Raw genomic sequence first — 20,885 nt, 5'->3', positions numbered from 1 at the left:
ACACACACACACACACACACACACACCTGTCTGTCCTGTTCTACTTTGTCTTGTATGTCTATATGTTGTGCCATGTCTTATATGTTGTGTTATGTCTTACAGAATGTCACTATGCCTGCATGGATTATTAATTGAATTGAATTGAACCATGCTAGAGTGTATCTGCCAATGTTTATAATTTGGGCGACTGTTTCAAAAATGAATCTGTCCAGAAAGAGGATGTGGAGGAACCATATTAGGGTGTATAACAAAGGTTTACAGTTTGTATGTTTACAATGCGTTAAAAGTGAGAAATAATTGTTTTGGTTTAAAGTTCATGCTGCATGATATCTGATCTAAAAGCACAGCAGTAAAGGTAAGATGCAATTTATTGTCTGTGGACAAAAATGTAGGTGGAGGGTGGCGAACACCCTCCTGATTATTCTTGGGGGTCACAACTTGAAAAAGATTGAGACCCACCCACTGCTTTAGATGATTCTCGTTTCTTTTATACTGTACCAAATGCTTATTAATAGCATACACCCTGCAAAAAGTGATATCTTACCAAGTGTTATAATCTAATGTCAATATTAAAAAAATGGGTATTATTTTTAGTATAAAGATACTTACTTTGAGCTGTTTGTAAGATTATTTGACTTAAAATAAGTCAAAATCCTCTTAAATTAAGATGTAAAAAACAAGCATTTTTTTCAACCAATGGAACAAGAAAAATGTGCCTTAATTTAAGGTGAGATTGAAAATGTGAGATGAATTCTCTGAAATCTTAAATCTAATTTTCTTGTTTTCTTGTTGTTTTCAGGTGTTCGCTACAGACTTAATTTCTGGTTCATATGGAAAATACTGTTTGTGGAAAGATTGTGTTCCTTAAAGTGTAATTGAATCATCATAATATATTTTAATATTATATATATATACATATATATATATTACGTACATTAGTGATGGAAGTGCATTATCAATAGTTCTGCTTACACAGTGGCAGCCATTAAGAAAAAAAGTTGAAGTGTTAATCTTCAGCTTTTAAAGTGTCACTAGACATGGTCAAACATGTTGGTTCTTTGATGTTGCTGTCTTGTGCAAATTCAAGGATTCCCAACAACACCTGCATGGGTTGTAATATTCATTACCTCTGCCAAGGAGGTTATGTTTTCATCGGGATTTGTATGTTTGTCTGTTTGTTAGCAAGATAACTCAAAAACTTATGGATGGATTTTAATTAAATTTTCAGGAAAGGTCTGAAATGTTTGGGAGTGATCCGTAACACCGTCTGGATGTAGGAGGTCGTGTTTGCTTTGCAGAGGTTTGCACTCTCTGAGTGCTTTTCTAGTTATTATTGTGTTCGTCCATATCATGCCTTCGTAGATAAAAAACTGAATGAATAAATGTGTACATCTTCTCAGTTTTTGAAAAGTACTGGAAGGACATGTGTGGACGTTAATAACCTCTGTAGTTGCATCATGTCAACATTTCTCAGAAGTGCTGATATATGTCATTTCTGAGGAAAGGACATGGCAGTACCCAAGAATAGTCCTACTAGTGATGAAAGATGTTCCTTGAAGTGTACATTGCCACATCAGATTAAGGTTTTGTAATGAAGATGCATTGGATTTGACCGTGTGTATTGATATAGGTGTATTTAAATCATCATGGCACAACAGGAGTGCATTCATGTTTGTGTATTGTTAGTTACAGTCAGGAGAACAAGTATTTGAACCCATGCTAAAGTTGACTAAAAAGAGGAATATAAAATCATCTTTTGACAATTGATTTTAATGCCTTAATTAAAAAAATATGAGTAAAAAATCAAAACCGCTAAGGACACTATATTTTCTTTGTGACTGAAGAATGTATCATAAATAAATGAATGCTCTTCCTTAATTACAGGGGGCATAAGTATTTGACCCCTACAGTATATTAAATTCCCATAGGAGCAGGAGGATTTTTTTAATATATGTTTTTTTTATTTTTAAAGGCCAGCTATTTCATGGATCCAGCACATTATGCATCCTGATAAAGTTCCCTTGGCCTTTGGAATTAAAATAGCCCCACATCATCACATACCCTTCACCATAGCTAGAAATTGGCATGGTATTTTTTTTCAGTTAGTCTATTAGCTTGTTTGATTTGCATTGAGCTCAATGAGTATTTAAAAATAAAAGCATAAAATAATCCTCCTGCTCTGAATTTAACATAAGGGTCAAATATGTATTCATTCATTCATTAATGTATTAATTTACGATACATCTTCAATCACAAAGAAAATTGGTGTCCTTAGCGGTTTTTATTTTTACTAATTTGTTTAATTAAGGCATTAAGATCAATTGTCAACAGATGATTTTATATTTCTCTTTTTAGTCAACTTTAGCATGGGTTCAAATAATCATTCTCCTCACTGTATATAGACTGACATCAATCAGTATATGGCTGTATGAATACTTTATAACTGTTTATGTATACTTATGCTTGATAAGAAAGCTTTTGGTATGGTTTTCTAGATGTTGTGTGTGTGCACAATGAGAGGCAAACAAACAGCTTCTGGTCAGTATTAAATCTATACAGTGTTTTATTGATTGAAAATATATAGGTACCAAAATCACATTATCATCTCTTACTTCTCTTTGGCATCACATGTGTAAATCTCATGAAGGTAACATCAGCAGGTCTCTGCATCATGTCCTTAAACCTTCACTGAATGTAAACTTGAACAAATATAAATATCTTACAGATCTCATAAGTGCTGGTGTCGCGGTATATTACAGTGTTATCATTCAACATTAAATAATGCAGTGCTTGGCTGCTTCATCGAGCCATACGTCTAATATCCGACCAATCAACACCGATTAAAACTGGTGTTGAGATCTCTCTCAGCCTATCATCTCGCTGATCTGTACATGTTTGGCTTGTTATTCACGGTTGTCCAACTGCTTCAGACAACCACTGGTTCACCTTGTCCTTGTTCTCTGCTACCCATTTGATGTTGGCTTTTGTCTTCTCTATCGTCTGGTCCAGGGCGATGGTAGCGGAGCCGAAGCCAGTCTCCGCGTGCTCTGCCTTGAAGCTCAGCAGCTGTGGTTGTTGGAGGGGAACAAAACAAGGAAGTGAATTGTGATGATGTGTGTATTGAATCCTGAGCATTACAGTAAATCCCGTAAACAGCATACAACAGCAAATAAATAAGAAGTTGGAATGATGTCTGTCTGTCGGTAAGTGATATAACCACGGCTGTAATTGCAGCATAGGCACAAGGCTGAAGGCCCGTTGCCGAAGGTAATTACAGCCGTGGCAATATCATTCACCAACACCACAACCACAAGTGTCATACTGTTTGTCATATTGCTTTTATACAACAGTTCAATGACCAACTAATACAGTTTAAATGGATATTGCTCCACCAGCATTTGGGGAATTACGCTAATTTTCCACCTCCCCTCGAGCAAAACAATTGATATTTACCTTTTTCCTGTTCATTCATCCATTCTGTGAGTCTGGTTTAGACCATTAGCATCTCGCCTGCTTACATCACGCTGAAACACTTTCAAACTTGAGAAGAGACACGTCTTAAATGGGAAAATTACCGGAAATCTTAGTCACTTTTAAGCATTATGCTATAGCAGGTGAGATGCTAATGGTCTAAAACGACTCGATGATCTATGCTAGGCTGCAGCTAAAAGTTGTATCGCCAGACTCTTTTTGAACGGGAAAAAGGTAAATATTAATTGTTTTGTTCGAAGAGAGGTAGAAAATGAGCTGAATTCTCCAAATGGTGGAATATCCTTTTAAAAATACAAAATGGTGTTTTGTAATTGTTTATTTTGATTTGTGTTTGTTAATTTTCTGCCCATAAAAACAAGTCTAGCCACGGCATTTCCCATTGCCAAATAATGTAACACATTGAGAGTCAAGTTCAGCGAGAGGCTATGTGCTTGTGCATACAGTAGGCTTATATAGCCTACTTAATTGTGTATATGCCTCATATTAACATGTAAAGCCTACTTAATTGTGTATTATGCCTCATACTAACTTGTATAGCCTACTGTACTTAATTGTGTACCTTATTTTCTGGACTATAAGGCGCACTTAAAAGCCTTTCATTTTCTCAAAAAAAGACAGTGCGGCTTATAATCCAGAGCGCCTTATATATGGAATAATTCAGGACCTCGAATTGATTTTGTGTGATACACAGCGCTCTGTCAAAATGTTATTGTGAAAGTGTTTGATAGAGTTTGACTGACTGACTTATCGGTTTTGTTTCGCTTAATGCGCCTTATAGTCCGGTGCGCTTTATATATGAAAAAAGTTTGAAAATAGACCATTCATTGACAGTGCGCCTTATAATCCAGTGCGCTTTATAGTGCGGAAAATACGGTATATGCCTCATATTACATTGAACAGTCACCGGCTCATTATTTAATAAATGTTACCAGTGAAATGTGATGTTATGAAATCGGTACTCTCTCTCGAATTTTATTGAATGGAATGATCGCATTGGAGAATTCTGTACAATATGCAGAACGATTTCTAGCTGCAAAACACCAGCATGGGGACGTTACATTCATAACACATAAACATCTGCTGATGCAGGAAGTGACAGTCAAAGTTCCCTGGAAGGCCCTGCCCATTTATTGCGCCATCGACCCTCAATAAACCCTCTTAGGTGCTACACCCAGTATCGGATCTTAAGAGTGATGCCATAGAACAACCTTTTTCAGTGCTTCAAAGAACCATTGCGGCAACAGTTCTTTTTTTTTTTTTTTTTAAAGATAATTTTTTGGGCTTTTTTATGCCTTTATTTGGACAGGACAGTAGAGAGAATGACAGGAAGTGAGTGGGAGAGAGAGTCGGGGTGGGATCTGGAAAGGGCCACGGGGCGGGAAACGAACCCGGGTCGCCAGCGTACGGTGCAGGTGCCCCAGCCAGTTGCGCCACTGCCGGGGCCACAGCAACAGTTCTTTAAAGAACCATTTAATGAATGGTATAATAAGTAAGGGATAACGGCCGACGAAGGTGACCTGTTTAGATGGAAATAATGGCGAGGTCGGGGCTTAGCCTCTGCCGTGAGGCTTATCTCCTGCTTATAATTTTATTCCACTGTTGCCTCTTGTGTAGTGTCCATGTCCTATTATAATGTAGATGTTTACATCGCTAAAACTGTCTTGTTTGCAGAACTACTCCTTCCTGCCACATATCAACTAATTTCTGAACTTGCAGGACTAACTGCAAACTACTTGAACTGGTTCTAAATGGATGGTTGCTATGGCCAAAGGCCAATTGTTAGTTCTAAATGGATACGGCCAAAAGCCAGTCGTTAGTTCTATCTCTCCTGTTGTCAAGTGGGCATATTCCAGGATTCTATACCTTCTTCAGATGGACCCCACCTAGGAGCCACCAGAAGATGGTATAGGGGTCCATCTCCACCAGAAGATGGTATAGGGGTCCACCAGAAGATGGTGTAAGAGTCCAACACCATCTTTTGGTGGACCCCTATAGCATCTTCTGGTGGAGATGGACCCCTATACCCCGGTTTGGTGGCCAGCAGCTGGCATACAGTACCTGGTTGAGCTCAAACTCAGTGGAGAATCTCTCTGTGGTCCCAGTGATGAGCCTGCCGAAGGACAGTCCACCGCCTCCATAGCTGAGGAGTGACAGAGCAACACAGCGACGTGAACCACAGGCAACACAGTTGAGCAAGCAAGTACAGTACATGTCCACTGTATAACGGTCAAGATTGTTGTCTGCATTTGTTTTTGCTTTTGCATTTCTTTGAGAACTTGGTCCATGAGAGTGGTTCTGTGTGTGTGTGTGTGTGTGTGTGTGTGTGTGTGTGTGTGTGTGTGTGTGTGTGTGTGTGTGTGTGTGTGTGTGTGTGTGTGTGTGTGTGTGTGTGTGGTGTGTGTGTGTGTGTGTGTGTGTGTGTGTGTGTGTGTGTGTGTGTGTGTGTGTGAGTGAGGGGGCTATACTGATCAGAATCAGCCTTATTGGCCAGGTTTGCATAAACAATGAAGGACTTTGACTCTGGTTAATCTGATTTATCCATCGGGGGCAATAAAAGGACCATTTCCTGAGAAAGGAAAGGAGCTAACAATAGCACCTTTGAATGCTTCAAGAGCGTGTTCAAGCCCAAGGACCCAATCAGCTCTCTTACTCACTCATTGAAAATGAACTTCCAATTGGCTCGGATGAAGTCCCAGGCCAGAGGCTGACCAATCACGTTGCCCGCAATGTAGATGATGGAGAACGTAGCGTCCTGTTTGCGCACCATATTGGGATCCAGAGAGTACTGTAGGTACCTTCAAGTTGACCAATCACAATAATCATTTAGGCACTTCTATTCAAAGCGATCAATCAAAAATGTTGCTTATCAAAGATGAAGTAAGTCTGTTTTAAACCACACTTAAAACCAAACAAATCGACCATTGAGCAACATGTATTTAGATTGAAATATACAGTACAGTATGTTGTCATATAATCAGCCTTGTTTCAATGTGTCTTCAAACAGACACATTCTCTTTGACACACACACACACACACACACACACCTCTCTCTCTCTCTCTCTCTCTCTCTCTCTCTCTCTCTCACACGAACACACCTGTTGAGCAGCCATGGCACTTTAGTGCAGGAGAGGGCATAGAGCAGTTTCTCTGCCTCTGCAGCATTGGTCGAGCTCTTAAACATCTTCCAGGCGAAGTCCCACTCCTCCACACCTCCTGCTGCAATGCCATTACAGTACATTGTCTGCCTCAGGTTGGGGTCGACGCTAGAGGAAGAAACACACACAGGTCAACAAGTAAACAACGCATCAGTAAACATCAGCTGTTTTAGAGTGGGCTGGGATCAAGATGCTCAAATAAACAAGTAAACAAAGTATCAGTAAACATCAGCTGTTTTAGAATGGGCTGGGATCAAGATGCTCAAATAAACATAAAGGATGCTTTGTTGAGTGTTTTGTTTTTGATGTTAAGTATTATGGGAATCCCCTCCTGATAGCACAATGAATTTAACACCTCTCCTGTGTGTATCTGCAACTGGTAAAGTGTTCACATTGAACAACAACCTTACTCACAAGTAATTTTCGGGGTCTTTCATCCACTCCTTGAACCAGCCGAGGGTTAGTTCAGCACATCCCGCCACTCCAACTTTACAGGCCAGCGAGATGGCAATCACCTGATTGTACCTGCCAAATGCATACAGTACATGCACAGTTATGAGCTCACATTATAGATAGCTTACAGTAACACCCATTTTACACCCCTTTGCGTCATGCCTAAAAACACACCTTAAGCCTACCTCACACTGACAAGATTTGGGAGAGATTCTTGAAAGATTGTAGTCTTTTAACTAATGCCCCTCATTCAAGCTTTAGGCTACTTTAAAGACTACAATCTTTCAAGAATCTTTCCCAAATCGTGTCAGTCTGTCAGTGTAAGGTAGGCTTTACACAACACCAACAGCCACGGTGCCGGTAACAATAGCATTATTATTAGTCTTGGGCTTGTTAGTCCCATTATTACAGTAATTTCCCGCATATAAGCCGCATTGTGTATAAGCCGCAGGACTGTGTTTATGCAAGTTAAAAGAAACAAAACCATACAAAACACCATAGCAACTGCCCCCCTGTATTAACCTCATAGCTGAAGAAATTTAGCAAAATCAATGTATAAGCAGTGGCTAATAGTCGGGAAATTACGGTAGTCTCAGGGCTTACTTCAAGTATTATGCATGAATAATGGGGGTATTGACAAAAAATGGAGAAACATCAGGTGGGACCCTTGTGTAGTTGTGGACATGATTGTAATGTTCTGTGGGCATAGATATGTGAGATAAAACAAAGAAACTGCTCACTGATCAGCGTGTCCATCGGGGATGGTTGTCCAGTTTGTAGTAATGGTCTCAAAGTGTTTAAAAAGGGGTTCCACTTTGCTATCCAGATATTTCTGAAAGATATAGAAGACGTTAATAAAGTTTGAAATAATAATATTGCTTGTAACTTGACTTGAAGTTCTTAAGGGCCGTTCACACCAAGAACGATAACTTTAATGATAATTATAACCATACGAATAAAAGCGTTCACACCGACCAATGATAAAAATGTGATGTTAATGAATGTAATGGCTAAACTGTGATTTCTGAAACTTCTGATTGGCTGTTAGCTTTTTATCGTTCTCAAAATCGCTCTGAAAGTGATCCCCAACAATATCGTTCTTCATGTCATTATAGTTATAGTTTATGTGTGAACGTTGTCATTCATATTAACAAAAGTGATATTTGTTTATTGTTATCGTTATTAGTTATCGCTCTTGGTGAGAACGTCCCGTTAGTCTGATAAGACAAGACAGCAGTCTGTTAAATTGGCCGGGTGTCCCAGATTTGTTAAGAGGCTCTTAAGTGCTAAGAACTTCTTAGGAACGCTCTAAGAACTTTCTAAGAACGCTCCTAAGAAGTTCTTAGCACGTAAGAGCTTCTTAACGAATCTGGGAAACCCGGCCAATAGTAGTAGATAAGAGAAAGACAATTGTAGTAGCTAAGACAAGATAGCAGTGTGCGAAAGACAACAGTAGTGCATGATAGTTAAATTAAGTTTCCAGGTCAATTCCAACAATGTTAAACTCCCTTGACAGACACTAGTTGGTGTGTTGATCCAAACACTGACCTGCATGACACCGTACACCTCTGTTCGATCAAACATGAGGAAGAAGTAATCCAGACTGCTTACAGCCGCCTGCCACGGCAAATAGTCTGTCTCCTTGGACAGGTACTGCGTGGTCTTTAGAGCCAGGACAGTATCCACAATCTTTGCCCTGAAAGATACAGCACAGTTGGATAGCCGGTGAAGGTGTTGGTTTGCTATTATGATACAGAAACTTATGGAATAAGAGAGAAGAATGTAGACTACTGTACCTGGCCAGGTTGAATGCATCATCCACAATCTGAGCCCTGTTGATCACTGGAATGGACTGCAAAAAACATAGGACAGCAGCAGTGTGTTAATACAATACAAACACTGACACCCACAGAGTACTTCAATGTCATGGACAACATACAAGCGCTTACGGGAGTCAGATTTAATGGATATGCAGATAAAATATGCGTCATAAACGGACCACATAAATACACTTGCAGCATCACAAATACAATGAAATGAAGATAAATAATCATGAACAAAACATAAATTACACTTAAAAAAACATGCAAACACCAACTCATATACACTGCATTCACAAGACAAACATATTCACTACACACAAATAAGCACAACATTGCAAAAAGAAAACAGACTCACAGTACACAGTGATTAATAGCATAATAGAAATGAGCTTTTATGTGTTTCTTGATAAACTGTAACGGTATAATGTTGTGTGTACCATATGGTTGGTGTTTAGTTGATTCAGAAGGCGGTCCCAGTTTGCCTGGTCATAGTTGACCCTGTAGAATCCAGCAACATTGAGGTTGGCAAGAAGCCACTCATTGGTCTTCATTGCTAGATGATCAGCTGAAATGGTGTTAAGTTAATATTTTTATACCGTGTAGTTTCATAGAACCCATCATATTTGGAATAACAATAATTGGAGTTGAATGCTATTCAATGAGCACAAATATTGAATCACATGAACATAAGGACAACAACAACAACAACAACAACAACAAAACAATTCATGTAAATGCACACATGTATTACAAACATAGCAAAAGATAATGTTGCTGATAATGAAGCTGATAAAACAATTGATTTACTTGTCTTGGTTTCAAGCCATTTAGGATCCTGTTGAGCTCCATTCTTCATCCATGTTATGGGCACAATCCACTCATAGCTGAAATAATAATAATAAAAAAGCCAACTGTTGAGTTTCTGGATTTCAGGAAATCCCACAGAAGTCCCGAGGCAACATATTCACAGTATCAATGCAGACTCATACCTAGACTTGCTGTACTTTTAGTTAAGTATACTGAGTCGCTAACACAAGAGTAAAACTGTTTAAAGTTTACTGTTATATTGTGTTGATTGTGAGAATTGTGTATGTTAGCCATACATGTGGAAGATTGGAATACAGGTTGGCACCCGATGCGTCACGGTATCAGTGATGAATCTTACTTGTAAGCGGATGGTCTGTCCACTACTGACTCAGGGTCAGTCAGGAAGTGCTTTTGGCTTATGGTTCCTGTTGAGGTATCTATGGTGACGACAGGAAATCCCATCTGGAGGATCCAACGGTTCATGATCTCCTCGATGGAGGTTGGGAGTTGCACAGCCGGATTCTGATGCACCGCCTTGGGAATGAACAAAATAGGAATCAGTGATTCAGCGATGATACAGTAACTATTCCAGACACCTTTGGTGTACCTTTACAGTACATAAAATGTTGATTAATGACTGTTGAATACCAATAAAGTAAAAAAGAAAAAGAGAGAAACATTAACATAAAGCCAGAACATGTGTGCATGTTAACTTACGGTTTGTAGATGCTTCCAAAGGTCTGTGTACACGGTGTTCTTATATTTATACTCATCCAAGTAAGTCTGTAGGGAGAGATTTTCCAATTCTTATTTGAAGTAGCGTTTAACACATTTTGTGCATTGGTTAAATCACCAGAATACTTGTTACAAAACAGCAGGTTATCGGTGAAATGTTGTAATTTGATTAGAGAGAGGATTTCGCTCCAGACTTACACTGAGACCCTTGGAAAAGACGGCCTCTGTCACGAACTCAGACAGCATCCTCAACACTGACGCACCCTGACATGTAGACACACACACACACACACACACACACACACACACACACACACACACACACACACACACACACACACACACAGAGAGACAGAGAGAGAGAGAGAGAGAGAGTTAATCTTGGATACGTATCTATTTGCCATATACTCCAAGCATTCTCTATGTAAACTTTATGTTTACATTTTTAAATACTTTTTGGAGTCAGTGTCCTGCCTTTCTGTAGGTGATTTAGTCAGTAGCCTATACCTTAATGTAGGTGATCTGATGCAGCCATAGCCTACCTTACTGTAGGTGATGGAGTCGAAGAGTTCGCTGATTTGAGCTGGCGTGTTGATCTCTTTCTCAGGGTAGGAGAGAGGGTGGGAGGAGGCGAGAGCGTCCACACCAAACACCCCGTGGACAGTCAGTACAAACAGGTCTTTCTGCAGAGCAGGAATATTATATGGGAAGGACATGTGAGGATGGCAAGTCGGTCACCAACAGTACTCAGTGCTGTCTTTCTGATGACAAGTATAGATAAAGGGTAAAATATACTAACAGTTTGTCAAGCAAAGATCAGTGTAGTTTACTTCTCTCATACCAAATGACTTGTCTTAATGAACGCCATTACAGGTACACAGTTCATTGTAATAGTAGCTGTTTCAAGTTCCCATGTTAGTTTGCTAGATGTGAATGCAATCAGTGCGACTGAACAGACTGATAAGCGCAGAGACGTACAACTTTCCAGGCCGGCTCTGCCGAGTCAGCACCCAGGAAGGAGACGTAGGTGGCGAAGCCTTCGTTCAGCCACAGGTCATTCCACCACCTCATTGTAACCAGGTTCCCAAACCACTGTAAACATATGATGTGAACATGCACAGTCATTATTAACGCAGGTCTGAGAAAATGTGTTGACAACACGCCAAACATAAACACCCTACCAACGCAAGACTACTGTTCAGACTATTGTTGTTAAACTTATGTGTCTGGAATGAGCATAATGATAAACAATACCCCCCCCCCCCCCCATCCACACACACACACACACACACACACACACACACACACACACACACACACACACACACACTACCACCACCCACAGAAAGGTGTTTCTTAGCATATTGAACACAGCAAGTGTACATTAGCTTAACATACCGTCACCCAAGGGCTTCCATTGTTTCTACTTGAGCCTGCTATAACAACCGTTTGAGAACACACATGCTACCATGAATGCAAATTCACTGGGCTGTGTGTCAGTTTGGATGCATTTGTCTGCACAATACATAGACATACATTTACATACAATCGAGTTCATGGCCCGTTCATTATCCAGCTCACTTCGCCTGCACGTGGGCTATTTGATGAGATTGGACTCCCCTCTCCCCTGATATATTAAGCCAGGAAAGCATTCACTCATCATCGTTATCTAATTTTTGACAGAGGTGGTGTTTAGAGGCTTTTGCGTCTAGTTACCCTCACTAACACAGATGACCGCTTGTGAGCTATGACCACCCTTACCATATGAGCCAGCTCATGGGAGATGACGGTAGCCACCCACTCGTTGTCGGCGTTGGAGGACCTCTTGGGGTCGTACAGAAGGGCTGTCTCTCGGTAGGTGATCAGGCCCCAGTTCTCCATGGCGCCCGCACTGAAATCAGGAAGAGCGATCTGATCTGTGAGGCGGGAGATGGGGAGCAAGATGGAGAGAGTGAGACCAGGAGAGTCAAGACCATAGACAGTAAAAGATATGGACAGAGGCAGAGCTATCACGTAGACGTCAGCAGAGACCAAGGAAGCACATTTCAACCGTTTTCCTTTTGGTCTACTGTAAGGTGACCAGATGTCCAAGGTCAAAACCGAGGACATAATACCAAAAATGTGAAAAAAAACTGGCACATTTTCAGTTTGACTATCAATCTGATTGAAATACTGTACAAACAAGTTTTATCTTTAAAAAATGAGGACATAGGTAGTTTTTCTGTATTTTCTCGGGGACAGGCAACCAAAAACGACTGTCCCCTGAAACCGGGGCTCAGGCTCAGGAGACGTATATGTGACGTCGGCACGTAGTCTGACCAGGTCTGACCTATGGCGACACTTTACTCTCTCTGGACGCATGCGCATTACCTAACCTACGTCACTTTAGCATTGCTTTCGGAAAAACGTTTATTACTCAGCCGATAAGACAGTTACGAGGTTATAACGCCAATCTCACAATGTTGTATTTACTCCGAAAAGAGAAAAGGTTCGTACAAAGGCTTAAAACGCTTCAGCTGTAACGTTATTAGATGTCAAAAGTGGCGCTTACACCCCATAGGATTCAATGGAATGGCTAGCTAACACTGGTCTCCTATTTACCATGGCGGCCGCCATACTGTCTACGCTCTCCTAACGTTCGCCTGCCCCATGGTCAGGACAGAACAAAACAACATGAGAGAGAACTCGACAGATGGGAGTCTGGGAAGTTTAGTGACTTTTTGCTTTTATTTAGTGACCTTTTTGCTTTTATTATGGTGAAGAGGACCAGGAGGCAAGTGGATAGAGAGAGAGATGGGGTGGGATCAGGATATGACCGCAAGTCGGATTCGAACCTGGGTCCCCCGTAAGCACTCGGATCCGTACAGTATGGTATGAGCGCTGTTACTGTTGCCACACAGTTTAGTGACTTTTACATGGCATATTATGGTATGGCCAGTGGTGGCGGAGGTGGCATTTGGTCAGTCAGCTGTTTCTCTCTTTGATGCCTTGGACAGCTAAGTGGCCATACATCCATCGTTTTGACCTGTTTCAGCAAACCTCACCTCTCTGAGCCCCTCCGTGTCAGCTCGAGTTACCTCGCCACCATCCCACTTGGTACCATCACACCGTTGTGACCAGAATGTTGTAAAATAAACATTCTGAAGAATGTTTAGAATCTCACATTGCTGTAGAATGGAACTTCTTGTTAAAATGTTCCAAACTCCAGGGATGCTGTGGCGCAACAGGCTAACAGCGCTCATACCACATACGGGTCCGAGTGCCCACGGGGACCTGCGCTCGTGTCCCGATCCCACCCCATCTCTCCCTCCCACTTGCTTCCTGTCACTCTCTTCACTGTCCTATGAATAAAGGCAAAAAAGCCCCAACAATATACTTAATTTCTTTTTTTTCCAAACTCCCTTGCTGAAAGGTTGGTAGCCTATATCTTCTGAACGTCTCACCTGACTTCTCCAGTGGATAGGAAGAATTGTAGTATTTCTCAAAGAAGTCCAGGATAGGGCCTGTCTTTTCCAGGGCGTAGTCTCCCTGGCCCTCAAGAATGGCCTGTGGACGAGCCCAGATGCGGATCTGCCAGGGGAAAGTGTTTTGCATCAATTATTGTTACTGTATATGTAATGTAGCAGTTATCCACAAGAGGGTGCAATTGCTATTTGATGTTTGCATTTCTGTTAGATGGATGAAGACTACGTCTGTAAAAATGTTATCTGGTGGGGAATGATCTTGTTTGGTAACATAAACAACAAAAAAATTGTGACACTTTAAGCTACATCTCATCTCTTGATAAGTCCAGTTCCACTTTAAGCTACATCTCTTGATATGCACAGTTCCACTTTCAGTCTGATATGACTTTCCTTGTCAGAAAGGAAGGCATGACTGAATGAGTGTGACAGCTCAGGTGCTAAAACTGCAATACACAGACAAGCAGGTAGGTGACAGCATTTAGCCACTCTGGAGCCTGGAGTGTCATTCGATGTCAAATAAGATAAAGAGGACATTACCAAGACTTTGGCTGCTGGTGGAGTCTTGATGGAGCTGAATTCACAAACAACAAATGCCAGCAGGTAGGTGGACATTATCGGCGTCGGTTCAAACGTGGTTATGGACACCTCCGCTGCTTCCATTGTTTGGTTGACAGTAGCTAATGAGGAACAACAACAACAACAACAACAACGTTACAGTTACTGCATGAGAGTGGACTACACATTGAGACATTGAGTGAAGAAATGTCCTGTAGCTTCAAACAACATCTCTTTACGTGGTTTTGTTTAAGATGAAAATGTCATGTAACAGCTGAGAGACTCATATTGCAGCTGAGTGAAGATACGTGTTCTGCACAGATAGGGATACATTGCATCAAACGCAAAATGTGGACTGATATACATTGTTTGTCCAATGTACTTTAAACTGCTTCAAGCAATATTTTGAGTACATCATAACTTTTATGATCAGACAGCTATCATAAACATGCATGAACTGCTGCTGCGGCTCTCGTCTCTTTCACTGGCTCAGCAATCTCTAAGTACCATTTCGACATGGTCAAGGTGACGCCAGAGCATCAGATAAGTGGACCCCCCTGCCCTGTCCTCTCCTCTGTGCAGTGCATGTTCAATATACTGTACAGCTAAATATCTACCCATAATTTCCCGACTATTAGCCGCGGTTTATACATTGGTTTTGCAAAATTTCTTCCGATATGAGGTTAATACAGGGGGGCAGTTAATATGGTGTTAATATGTTTTTTGTTTCTTTTAACTTGCATAAAACACTGTCCTGCGGCTTGTACACAATGCGGCTTATATGTGGGAAATTACTGTATCAAGAAATGCTCAACTTGATAACAGCAGATTTATAAAATATTTAAATTGAATTGCATTTGAATCTCTTATTGGCATGAGTGGAGAGTACAAATCTGCCTAAACAGTATACAAAAAGACATGACACACAGAGCTATGCAAGAACATTGGCACAAGAAAAAAAAAAAACTGAGGTGCATCAAGTGTCACGTGACCACAAGAGCATCTCTGGTCTGTTGTTGACATTCATTTCCCAGATATCTTTTAGGTTTAAAGCTTGTTATTGAATGATTTACCATTAAACTATGACTTGACAAACTCACCAATCTCCATGCCATTGAAGAGGGCTACAGTGTTGCGATCGTGGATGAGGGTCATGTAGAACTTGGCTTTCAAGGCCGGCTCATCAAAGCAGGGAAAGGCTTTCCTAGCGTCAGTCGGCTGCATCTGGGTTGTGGCAACAACTCTGAAACATTCATTTTATGTCAGTTTGTATCAGTTTTGAGACTCGCACATTATCTGGAGCTGCGCTTTCTCACTTGTGAGAATTTCTATTCATTCCAGAAAATATTATTTTGGTCTTTTACATGTTTTTTAATATGATTTATATGAGCCGTTTGTACTACAGTAGTTGTTGGCCCCTCTACATTATGTCTGTTCAATAACTCAGTATACCTCAAAATGCCAATTTTTACTTACTTAAGGGTTGTTCCTTCATAGTATTCACTCCTATAAAATCCTCCCAGGTCATCCGCCAGTTCTCCAGTAAAGCTGGTATAGAGTTGGTAGGACTTCCCTGCCTCTAGTTTGCCATTGAGCTGGATGACCAGGTACTCTGTGGTCACCTGAAGCCATGTGGTCTTGATAGTTGGTGCAACTGCACCACCAAGTCCGGTCAGTGTTGCGTGATGCTCACCAGACTTGGTCAAGTTGAGTTTGTTGGAGTGAATGAGGATCAGGTCTGTCTCCTTCACGCACTGAAAGTCCACCGTAGAGTGTCCAGTGAAGATATACAAGCCGTGCTCATTCTTCGTCAGGCGAGGCCACAGGGTGATGTTGTATTGGTGTGGTGCAAGAGTGTCTGGCAGCCGGTACTGGTCCCACAGCTCGTTGGACGGTGTCGGCGTGGTGATAACGGGCTTGGTGGTGATAACAGGCTTGCTGGTGATAATAGGCTTGGTGGTGGTGGTGGTGGCCACGGAGGGCTCCGCATTCCTCGATAACGCCTGGGAGTAGACCACAGCGAGGCCGATGATGGATGCAACAGATGCGGCTCCAAGGACGATCCCCGCCACCACCACCGGCAGGCTGAATATGAACGTTTTCCCCATGGCTGTCAGAAGTGGGAGTGAACCCGACCGCCAGCAACTCTGGATCTTTTGTACCTTTTTTTTTTTCTTTTCCGCCCCTCTCTCTCACTCTTTTTTTCCCCTCAGCAGCCATTGTGGTTAATTTTTGACAGTGTTTCCCAGGATTGGCTCAGCCTCGTGTGTCTTCTTGGCCATGGAAAACAGCAGATAAGGGCCTGCTGAGTACTCTGTATCTGTCTGGATATCTGTCGACGTCACAGGCCGCCCGAGGAACCTGAGGTTCAGGGATAACCACAGGAATGAGCTTGTTCATAAAGACACTCGATAAGAGCGTGTGGAGTCATGTTTATGACAACAACCAAAAAAAAACCTGCAGCAGAAGACAGACAGACAGAGGTTGAATGTACCTGTAACATAGCACTGCTACAATTTTACAAATAGTGTTTTGTTTTTTAGTTTTGTAATCTTCACACAGTACATAATGTGTTAAGATCAATATCCACTGAATATGACATTACAGTGTGGAGCAGTGTCTCAGAGGAAGGGTAACAATTGAATAACACACACAAAAGACTGATAGATTATTATCATAACAAGATGTCAGTCAGACAAAAACTGAAAACACTAAATATTTGATTGACATGCCCCTCAAGACCCAACACAAACACACACACACACACACACACACACACACACACACACACACACCACTCACACACAAATCATATTTTTGGAAAATGAAACAAATAGGTTGTGTGTCTGCAAATACCCATACCTCTGTGTGTCTGCAAAGATCTGTGTGCTTTCTTTTGCTATTCTTTCCAGTAGTTTGTTGAGACGATGAGACATTTTGCACCATTTCCTGTCTGCTCATATTTGTCCAGTGTTGCATGTCATTTACCAATGAAGGACATCAGTAACAGCTGCGCTTATTGTCTTGCGCAATTAGACAAACAGCGTCTACAAAATTCCATTGCTCAAGACCCAGGAACCACTGCTTTGTCACCGGCCACAGCTATGCGCCATCAGGGACAGACAGTGGCCGTGGAAACTGCCCAGAGTCTGACCACAGCCGGAGTTGCTCTCTGCCGCCTCGCTGAGCTGAGGTTGTGCTTCCATCATGTGGCCATGGGTGTTTTCCCATTATGGAAAACGGCTGGGAATATCACTGCACCAGCCACCAACTGGTATGTCAGTACAAGGACCAGTGTGCCTCTAGTTAAGGTGGTTTTGTACCCTGGAGAGGCAGAATTCCCGCAAGAGCACAATATGAATTGTCTCTGCAAGACACTCTGGCAATGAGCAATGAAGCACGTTACTTTTACCTCTCGCGTCATGAGGAGCCAATTAAACCGGTGTGTCTGATATAGGCGGGCCAGAGGCGAGCTAAACTGATGATGACAACACTGCAATGTTGGAATTCAGTAAACATTGGTCGTAGTGCTATCTATAATTGCGTGCAGTGAGATTTTCAATCGTGGCATGCTTGATGCCGCCCCTTGAGTTGGGCCATTACATTATTCGTGGCCAGACCCTTCACCTTTCTATATTACCAGGGTCTGGATTTTCCAGGCTAGTGGTTTTGGTGTATCTTGTAAACAATGGCATAATTCAACTTCACTCACTGTCCGCTTGAGTCTCATCAGCTAGATGTCAGGTAGCCAGCTATTTTCAAGTTGTACAGTTTCAACGGAAGCTCTCTTCAGCAAATTAGTGTAGAGTGAATCATAAACCACAATACAATATACCAGTAGTTCTGCATGTACAGTTTAGTGGTCCAAAGGCAATGAAGCAATAAACATTTTTTTTAATTGAACTTAACATAAGCGGTAAAAGCAAATGAACTTTATTGGTACTTAACACATATTTTCTTACTACCGTATCCTGGTCACGTGAGGAGGGTGAGTCCTTGTCCAGGTTAGTTTCTGGGCCCAGAGCATGATAAGAAATGAAACTGAAGAGAGAGAGAAGTGTGCTGCGTTGGGTCAATATAAAGATTTAAATCGGGTGCTCTTCGGAATGGACATAGATAGAATTGAAAAAAACTGTGACTGTCCTGTATGAAGTTACTTGGTGCTGTGTTTGTAAGGCAGTCAAAAGTCCGAGGCACACCGATGTAGTGAAAAAAGTTAAAAATCCTTTATTGCATTGGATGAAAAGCCTACGCGTTTCGCCTCCACTGAGTCTTCCTCAGGGCAATCCACAAAAAAATAAAACTGGTCTGTGAATCCATCTTGACAAGTGTATGCATAAACACGTTTATTACAACAATAAGCAAAATAGCTCTGTTTACAAAAGTCTGTTTACTGTATTTGTTATATTCAAATCATCAAGGTTTTGCCTTTCTATTATATATTGATGTACAATTCAACTAAGAGTGAAAATGAAAGGCAAACTATTCAAGCAATCTATTCAGTGACAAGTATATGTTGCTATTCAGTAACAATTATATATTGCTATATATATACTGTATATAGCCAGAGGGAGGTGTTATTTTAGATCTCAAAGGAAGAAGAAAGCGCTGCATATGATAAAGCAGGTTTTGGAAAGTCATAGGGTGATAAAGCCAGTGACTAAAGCACAGCCTTGCTGATTAGATAAGGTGCTCCGATATCAGTTATATGAGCTCAGCCACGCAGGTCTGTCCACTCACACACACACACACACACAGGTTCATTTAATCATTCACATTCATCCAGTCATTCCACTCACACATACATACACCAGTTCATTCACTCATCCAGTGAGTCAGCCCCTTAAAGCAACACTAAAGAGTTTTTTGTACCTTAAAATAATGTTTCCAAAATCATTTCAGCAGTTCATCAACTCGTAAGAGGGTGAACAGCACTTCTGCATTCGCTTCACAGCCTTCATATCAGCTATGACCGCACTACTAAGTTTACCAGATCGGGTAGCGGCTCTGTAGTTCGTTGGAATGAAAAACTACACATTTGACTTGCTTCAATGTTGCAATACATCATCCTTTATCATGGATAAACAAATAGCGTGCATACCTCAGAAGAAAAGTGCTTTAGTGTTGCTTTAAGCCATCTCCATTCACCCTGTCATTCGCCATTCACCCTGTCATCCTGGGGTCATCCATGTTATGAATTCAAATATGTCTCAGCCATTCAAATTCAATCAGGCAATCAGATTCATCCATGCACAATAGTTAATCAACAAAGTTAATCCGTTCACTCTACCCAGCTATCCAGGGGTTTGTGTTCTAGAAAGCGTTTCTATTGTGTTTTTACACCCTGCGGTCAGTCAAGTCCATCCTCTCCACGGAGAGTTCCCTCCCTTGAGAACCACTCTTGGACCTGCTCCCGGTTCTCCGCGACCCATCTGATGTTGTCCTCTGTTCTGCGGATGGCCTTGTCCACTGCCCTCGCCGCCGAGCCCAGCCCAGCCTGGGACAGCACCTCTCTGAAGCTCTGCAGCTGGACACGGAGAATGGCTCTCATCAATTATTTTTCTATTTCTGTTTCTATTTATTTTGTTCATTTAAGTACATTGTTTTCCCATTGGTAGAGGACAGTGGAGAGTGGCAGGCAGCTTGGCTGTGACACACTCACCTCATCAACCTTCGCTTTGGAGGAGAACCTCTTTGTGACTTTGAGAATAAGATCAGCCAGTTCATTTGTCTCTGGACCATAACTGTTGAAAAATGACGTTGTGCAAGCAGTCAGTTATGCAACATATCATTTGTTTTGACTTGCAGTATGGTAAGTATCACTTTTGTCTTTGTTATGACCAGATCAATGTAGATGTGAGTCCTCTGTCCATTATGTGATGATCATTTTTGTCTGGATGTCCTTCCTTATACCATCGTTATTTTGGTCAAGACTATTGTTCTTCGTGCAAAGAGTATGAGTCAAAACGTTGTAATATAATACGGTAAAGGTTGACTCAATGTTTGACAGACGTCATGATGTCAGCTGTAAAAGCACAGAGTCAGCCTTGCCTGTAACTGATGTCATCCCATTTTGTTACCACAAAGTTCCAAGCGACAGGTTGGCCCACAATGTTACTAGCGACGTGTGATGTTATCTCAGCTATGTCCAGCATCTGGTTCCTATTAGGATCCATCATGTATCGAATGTACCTTGAGGAGAGAACACAGAAAACGTTGGTTGGACCGTTTATGCATGTTTAAAAGGATCTTGCTTTACACTGATGCAGTAATCTTGTGTAACCAGAGCCAACTTTGTCACTTTCGTGTTAGATTGCACTAAGATCCCATTCATAAAAGGCTGGATTTTAAAATCTGTCTTGACGAAAAAAAGAAAAAAAAAAACATTCACAGCTGCTTAA

General features: G+C 41.4%; 2 protein-coding genes across 2 annotated transcripts in view; both read right to left on the bottom strand.

Moving 5' to 3' along the window:
- Positions 1–2,466: 2,466 nt before the first annotated feature.
- LOC134069509 (aminopeptidase N-like) lies at positions 2,467–16,592 on the bottom strand. Its single transcript, XM_062525490.1, has 20 exons — positions 15,961–16,592; positions 15,585–15,727; positions 14,467–14,606; positions 13,909–14,035; positions 12,227–12,381; positions 11,444–11,557; positions 11,008–11,148; positions 10,664–10,729; positions 10,448–10,513; positions 10,089–10,264; positions 9,731–9,807; positions 9,361–9,488; positions 8,897–8,952; positions 8,649–8,796; positions 7,841–7,932; positions 7,062–7,172; positions 6,588–6,755; positions 6,147–6,287; positions 5,551–5,632; positions 2,467–3,066 (listed from the first exon to the last, which is right to left on the bottom strand). Exons 1-20 carry the CDS (start codon positions 16,590–16,592, stop codon positions 2,908–2,910), a joined length of 2,922 nt encoding a protein of 973 aa, XP_062381474.1. The 3' UTR covers positions 2,467–2,907.
- Positions 16,593–18,688: 2,096 nt separating this feature from the next.
- LOC134069510 (aminopeptidase N-like) overlaps positions 18,689–20,885 on the bottom strand; it is a 20,633-nt gene continuing 18,436 nt past the window's right edge. Inside the window, exons 18-20 of the mRNA XM_062525491.1 lie at positions 20,536–20,676; positions 20,147–20,228; positions 18,689–20,011 (exon numbers count right to left, since the gene is read on the bottom strand). Of these exons, the coding sequence (XP_062381475.1) occupies positions 19,835–20,011; positions 20,147–20,228; positions 20,536–20,676 (400 nt within the window). The 3' untranslated portion in view covers positions 18,689–19,834. The remainder of the gene's footprint in view (positions 20,012–20,146; positions 20,229–20,535; positions 20,677–20,885) is intronic.

Source organism: Sardina pilchardus, chromosome 21, assembly GCF_963854185.1.
Source record: "Sardina pilchardus chromosome 21, fSarPil1.1, whole genome shotgun sequence".
NCBI lineage: Eukaryota > Metazoa > Chordata > Actinopteri > Clupeiformes > Clupeidae > Sardina > Sardina pilchardus.
The sequence above is the reverse complement of the archived record's forward strand: the minus strand, read 5'-3'. Positions and strand labels throughout refer to the sequence as shown.

Bases quoted from the DNA above. Each gene is read 5' to 3' on its own strand.
- LOC134069509 (XM_062525490.1), bottom strand. From the start codon at position 16,592: ATGGGGAAAACGTTCATATTCAGCCTGCCGGTGGTGGTGGCGGGGATC. The intron at 8,953-9,360 runs GTACACACAACA...TGTTTTTTGCAG, and splicing joins AACTAAACACCAACCATATG to TCCATTCCAGTGATCAACAG. The intron at 6,288-6,587 runs GTGTGTTCGTGT...GTCAACTTGAAG, and splicing joins GTGCCATGGCTGCTCAACAG to GTACCTACAGTACTCTCTGG.